This window comes from Lupinus angustifolius, unplaced genomic scaffold (assembly GCF_001865875.1).
Source record: "Lupinus angustifolius cultivar Tanjil unplaced genomic scaffold, LupAngTanjil_v1.0 Scaffold_74_5, whole genome shotgun sequence".
NCBI classification, from domain to species: domain Eukaryota; kingdom Viridiplantae; phylum Streptophyta; class Magnoliopsida; order Fabales; family Fabaceae; genus Lupinus; species Lupinus angustifolius.
In genome coordinates, this window is record NW_017723541.1 from 66,806 (window position 1) to 73,840 (window position 7,035).

A 7,035-nucleotide genomic window follows, 5' to 3' on the forward strand; every position below is an offset into this window, starting at 1 on the left:
CAATGTCATTAGAGATAATTAAAATGTCATAAAGAGCTACCGTTAAGTTAGGTAAATGATTATTATAAATTTAAACGGTTTTCTATTGTCTCAATAGGCACTAATTTAAGATTTAAAAAATTGCAAGTTTTCAAAGGGAGAATGTATTTATTATCTCAGGTGGTGATATACTTAATATTTCAATTAAAATTTTATATTTCAAAACCAATGCCCTTGACCACATAATAGAAACACTTAAATTTAATTGTGGAATGGAGAATGCTAATCAGGTTAAGGAGTCGAATGAATGAATAGAAAAACTGAAATTCAAGCTGGAAATGGAGAATGCATTAGGTCAAAGATTAATGGGAAAAGTTTAAAATTCAATTAGCAATGCACATAGGTAACGTATTTGCGATTGGAAATGATAAATGTGCACTGAAAATGATTACTCTAATTCGAAAGCTATTTTACCAATTGCCACGTTTTCTCGTTTCAAAATGAGGGTGACTAAACTTGGTCAGAGTAATGTATTTATTTTTATTTTTAATTTTTCCTATGGTTGTTTTTATTCTTCTTCTAAAGTAGCTCTTCTAATTAGAGTATGAGTTGGGTTAAGAATTGTCCTGCGTGCACTAATTAATGATTAAAAAATAGAAATACCGATTGAAACTCAATTTTTAACCTCTTAATATATTAAGTATCCTCTTATTCTAATACAAGAGTTTTAATGTTTTATCTTGCATCTCTTACCTATTAAGGTACCTATTAACATTTCCTTTTAAAGTATTAGTTGACCACAAACGTCCATACGGTATGTTCGTATACTATGTACTTTGACACATAGAAAATTACATTTAATTAAGAAAGGAAGATTTTGTAAACTAAACATTAAGGAACTAAAAACACCCTTTTAATTTGCCACTGAGTTATACCACTGAAAATGTATAAGATTGATACATTATCATTGCATCACTCATCATACATGTTTTATCATTATCGACTCTCTAAGAAAAATAACACAAATGAATAGTAGATGATGCACTAATTGCGTATTATTGGTATAACTTTTTTGTGTATCAACAACAATTTTCCATGAGGGATGTTTGAGCCGAGATCATGCACAATATATTGAATTATGGTTTTTTTTCATATGCAAAACTTAAACACAAACATTCATCTAAAAGAAAACAATTTTGTATCATCTAAAACGACTTCTTAATTATGGATATAATTTCAAATAGATTATTAAAATGTAATATGATTACTCCAACTTGACCGCCTATCTAGGGTTAAGCCCGGGGATTTGACGGCAAACTTAAAAGGCCACTTACAAATGCTTTATGCCCAATCATTCTGGATAACGCTTACATCCTTTATCTTAGCACGGCTGCTGACACAGAGTTAGCCGATACTTATTTCCCAGATACCGTCATTGCTTCTTCTCCGGGAAAGAAATATGTCACCATAAAAGAAATTATTTGAAACAAACAGCATGGTATGAGAAATGGGATGGGATATGGATAAACCCCAAAAAATAACAACTTCATGAAATGAAAATGCTCAGGAGCTGAAAAGGGAGTGTTTTCTAGTAGTCTGGTTTTGTTGTTGAAGAGTTTGATAAGTGAATGTTTTCATGCGGTCTGGATTTAGTTAAGTGAATGTTTTCATGCGGTCTGGATTTAGTTAAGTGAATGTTTTCATGCGGTCTGGATTTAGTTAAGTGAATGTTTTCATGCGGTCTGGATTTAGTTAAGTGAATGTTTTTTTGTGGTAAGTGGATGTTTTTTGTTTGTGTAAGTGTGGTTTTGTTTGTTGGGTACTGACTATTGAGTGAGATCAATGATTAAGTTTAGCATGAGGCTGTGCATACCATTGATGATAGAAGAAACTAATTTCCAATATCAAGTGCAACCATGCAAGCTGATACTGTGCTAATCCTATCACAAACACTGATACTTCAAAGCATTCTATATCCATTCAGGTTAATAAGAAACTTGTGAATGATTATTAAGTTGTAATTTGTTCATAATTGGTAAACAACCATAAATTAAAAATCTTTTATTGAGCTAGACTTGTTTATAAAAACCTACCCATAATTCATGTTCATAACAAATCCATGCTTTCCAAGCACAGTCATGGAATGTAGCCATGAGCCTATGATTTTTAATCATGATACCTAAACTTAATTATTTAAATGTAACAAATATCTCATATCCACCATAATATTCTATAGAGAAGTTATTTCCTTCACTGTATATCACTGAATCTGAGGCTCACAGCTTGCTTTTTGGAACACCAACTGGTGCAACTCTGGACTTCTTTTCTATTGATCGTGAAACCTGTTTCACTGCCTCTTTCGATATATGACGAGGCTGGCTCAGCCAAAGTCCTCCATCAACTATGAGAGTATCGCCATTAACGAATTTCCCTTCACAAATTCGAACATATTTTTAAGTTTCCATGGACACAATAACAGAATGAAATGGATAAAATGATGAGTAAAATAGGTAGCTAGAGACAACAAGGCCCCCATTTCAATAATATAGCACTCTCTACATAAGTCACCTTAAAAAGGATATCAATCGCATATCATTATATAAAAATCATTTATAAGACTATTAAATGTGGCTCTAAATTTGGTTTAACCATATTCTTCACATGGTGGATATCAGAAATGAAATTCTAGGATATGTTTAAAAATCTTATGCAAATTTAGCACATTAAAATAATGCATGTTTCAGAAGTCTCCCTGGACAGATATCCAGACAATGGATAGCAACAACAGAAGCAAGATATCAAAGGTCAGATTGACGTGCAATGAGGGTCGGAATGCGAAAGAAAGTGTGTGTGGGTTTATGAATCATAAGCAAAAAGAGATCAAACAAAACCATTAGCATTAATACATATTACAAGAATGATGCACACAGATTGATAGTATCTGTCTAGGGACACCACAGTTTATACTTGTGGTATATAGGATGAGAATAAAGTAGAAGAAACAATGCAAACAAGAACACAAATACCAAAAAACATAATTATTCAATGTACTTAACATCTTTGGGAAGAAAGAGGTTAAGAAAATGTGTTTGAAGATTTCCAAAAGGTTTCCCACAAAGTAGGTGAAAAAATAATGCTCGAAAATTGGAAATACTTTATGACATTCAACTGATGTGGACATTCATATACATGGAAGAATTATTTGATTCCCCTAATAAAAATATGTAAACTAGATTGAAAGAATAATGTTCAATATTTGAATGAATACAGTTACCAACCTGCATCAGACACTAGGTAGAGAGCAGCCATGGCAATATCCCATTTCTCCCCTAGTTTATACAGAGGCCTTTCTTCTCTGTCCTTGCTAGTTACTTCATCCGGAGCCAATTTACTCATGCCTGGAGTGCCACTTATTGGACCTGGTGCAATACCATTGACTCTAATATCATGGTCTGTTCCCCATTCTAATGCCAAGTTCCTTGTAGTGGCATCAACAGCTGCCTGTTGAATAAAGAGAAATACAAAGTTGAATGCGGCAAACAAGATGAACTTAAACGTAAAGGTAACGTGCTACAAACCTTAGCTGCGGACACGTGAACTTGATACCAATTAGCTGTATAATGCAAGGTAGCACTAATGTTTATTATTGCTCCTCCAGTGGAAGAGTTCCTTCCTTGTCCTCCTTTTTTGAGATACTTTAGTGCTTCATGACACATTGTGAATGTGCCAACAGAATCAATATCCAAAACTGCAAAGAATAATTACAACTCATTAGCACTTCACTTCTATTGCTCAATAAGTATGATTAAAAAAAGGGTGTAACTAGAAATGTCTTGGGGTAACTACTCATCTGAAACATAATAAAACTTATCCTAGCCTCACTTTTTAGGGATGCTGCATTATTTAAGCAGTAATGTTTTCGATGTGACTTATTTCTAACAGCAGTATAAACTTTAACATATATTTTTAATGAAATAACCTGAAATATTTGAGACATTTGTTTGTACAAGATGCATCTCCATACCAATATCAGGGTACTCTAGAGTGTGAGATGCACTTTATACAAAAAATAGTTAGGTTGATAACTGATAACAGAAAGGTCAATGCTAATTTATCTTATAAAATACAGGCGCTTGTGTAACAGATCATAGATGCATGAGAATCAACCCATCTGTTGTTACTGCTTGCACTTTACTCTCTAAAGCGCCCCTTAACTTGAGCAGAGATAAATTCCCCCCAAGAATGGCATGGTATAAGATAAGATTCCTGGAAATGTTTTCCAACACATAGTTACCCGATAGACATGGTTCTCTTCGATAACTACCGCGAGACCACTGATATGTTAGGACTATACTTAGTTGGTACACTCTTTATACTCATATTATTATTAACTATTAATCATAAATAATTAATAATTTTAAAATATTTAATTTAATTCCATATTTGATTTAGGCTATTTATGATGTAATAATATGATTATACTTCACTTAGATGAGTCATTTTGATTATGAAAAAAACTTAGTAAATGGGTCAGTTGGAAAGCCCATAAGGTTATTTTTTTAGGGTTTGATCGCTTCCTGCACGGCCGTCCTTCCGTCTCACAAGAGCAACACCTTTCTTAGGTTTTCCTCCCCTTGCCCGTCTGCATCAGCCGTCACCATCCATCAACCATTGTTCAGTTCTCCGGTCACAGCGAACCACATCACATACAGCAGCGAACCAAGTCACCAACATACCGCGAATCAGTACATGCGAACCAGTTAGTAGTTAGTCTAATTCTGTGACCATGGTATAAAATATGGGAATCAAAATTCCTGGAAATGTTGTCCAACATTCCCACTAACATGATTCCAAATAATAACTTAATAAACCTCAAATTCTAAACAAACAACCTCTACATAAACAAAAGCGTCAAAAACTATGAACATGAAATTTTTTCACATTAGAAATAACAAAATAAAAAAAATAACAGTATGCAATTTTACATAATTATATTAATAACTAGAAATAAAACAAAATAAAACCTGTTCGGAATCCATTAGGGGAAAGATCTTCAGCAGAAACAAGAAAATTGCCAGCAGCAGCATTAACAAGAATATCAATTTTCCCAAAATGTTGAAAAGTTGATTGAACAACTCTAGTAGCATCTTCTTGTTTCCTAACATCACCTTCAAAAGCAACAGCAGGGATTCCAAGTGATTTAAGAACAGAAACAGCTGAATCTAGAACTTGCTTACGTCGACCCATAAGAGCAACAGAAGCACCATGTTTACCGAACTGTGTTGATATTTCAAATCCAATTCCAGAAGCTCCTCCTGTTATTAGAGCTACCTTTCCTTTCAATATATCTCCTTTGAATGGTGATTCCATTTTCTCTCTCTCTCTCTCTCGATCACAAAATTTAGTTGCACTGAAAAATGAGATCTTGTATGAAGAGTTGGGTTGAGTTAGTTCAACACTTGTGGTTTATAAATTACTTGTCACAACATTAGTTGTCGTCTCTTACATACATACGAAATTCTTTTCTGTAAGATTATTTACGTGTTTATCTCAACAAGTATTATTCTTATGAATCGACATTTGCTCATCTTAAGATTTAATCTTAGGTACATATGTATGGTAGGGAGAAGGATCTAAGCCCCAATATTTTTTTTTGTCTCTCATGTCCCAAATTTATTATATTATATTAAATAATATAAAAAATTAATTTTTACTTTTATAATTTTTCTTTTTATTTAGATATCACTTTTTAATTGGATTGACACATAAATAAAACATCAAAAATGAAATAGGTGATCTCAATTTGATAATTAGTGGTTGGATGCAAAATGATATACCCTTCTATATGTTCTCCTCCTACTTCACCATATAATATGAAAAGATATAAAATATATATGCATTAAGAGTATATAAGTTGTATATATTTTCAATACATTATCTATTATTGATATTTAATTATTATTAGCTCTTTAAAAATAATCTAAATTAATAATAGACAATGTAATAACGGTGTATAAATATTTACACTAATAATAGATGTTATAATTATATAAAATAAGAAAGGTAATAAATATTATATACTTACTTTGTTATTTTATTTATTAATGATAAAATATGGTTAAGGATTTGTTAAGAGAATATTACTCTTAAATGAATACACTCACTATTTTCATTTTAACCAATTGCACAGATATAAAGGTTAAGTATATATTTTATAATAACTAGTGTGTCAATATACATTTTGTATTAACAACTCACATTCTTAATTTTATATATTTAACTTTATAGAATATTTAACTTCTACATATTTCATTTTAAAAAATTATATCACACTTTTTTTGTATTGAGATACACATATTATAATTTTGTTTGAATATTTAAATATATATGATATTATAATTTTGACAATAGTTTGAGATTAAGTGTAGATTCTCAATATAATATAAATTATTATAAAAGAATTATCTTCTAAGAAAAAAATAAGTTTTTAATATTTGATTTGATTGTATTTTGAAACTTATTTAAAAGTGTGATATTTCTTATTTGAAAAAATTGATCAAAGATGAACATGAGATAATCTTTAGATATGGAGAACATGACATAACAAAATTAAGTTATTTAGTTTTTGAGTGTTTCAAATAACATAATATATTCTTCATTTAAAAAGTATCATATACAAACTCTTGAGTGCATTCAACTATTGCAAAATTATTTTCATTGTATATTACAAAATTGAACATGTCATATTATCTTTCAATTATCATCATTTAAGTATATAAATGGAATTAAATAAAATTATACATGTCAATTACTTGAATGTCATTTAGACATATTTTGTATTTATGGAGTAATAAGATAAAGTTGAGATATAAAAATTACGTTTCTTCAATTACTTATGTATCTCTTAGACATGTTTTGTCTTTACTTAGTAGTATAAATTAATGAAATAATATTATATGTATATATTTTGTCATTCTAAGTTAATTACTAAAATTTGTTAGGAAATAATAATAAAAAATATATCTATAATCTCACATAATAATATATAATATTTGA

At 30.5% G+C, this 7,035-nt stretch overlaps 1 protein-coding gene across 1 annotated transcript; it reads right to left on the bottom strand.

The window, feature by feature from the left end:
- Positions 1-2,011: 2,011 nt before the first annotated feature.
- Positions 2,012-5,410, bottom strand: LOC109339361 (peroxisomal 2,4-dienoyl-CoA reductase). The gene is made up of 4 exons (XM_019576782.1): positions 5,004-5,410; positions 3,558-3,727; positions 3,258-3,480; positions 2,012-2,410 (listed from the first exon to the last, which is right to left on the bottom strand). Exons 1-4 carry the CDS (start codon positions 5,347-5,349, stop codon positions 2,256-2,258), a joined length of 894 nt encoding a protein of 297 aa, XP_019432327.1. The 5' UTR covers positions 5,350-5,410; the 3' UTR covers positions 2,012-2,255.
- Positions 5,411-7,035: the final 1,625 nt, after the last annotated feature.

Excerpts from the sequence above, each read along its gene's own strand:
- LOC109339361 (XM_019576782.1), bottom strand. The coding sequence starts at position 5,349 with ATGGAATCACCATTCAAAGGAGATATATTGAAAGGAAAGGTAGCTCTA. Across the intron at positions 3,728-5,003 it reads CCCTAATGGATTCCGAACAG|TTTTGGATATTGATTCTGTT; the intron begins GTTTTATTTTGT and ends TATTCTTTGCAG. Across the intron at positions 3,481-3,557 it reads TTCACGTGTCCGCAGCTAAG|GCAGCTGTTGATGCCACTAC; the intron begins GTTTGTAGCACG and ends TTTATTCAACAG.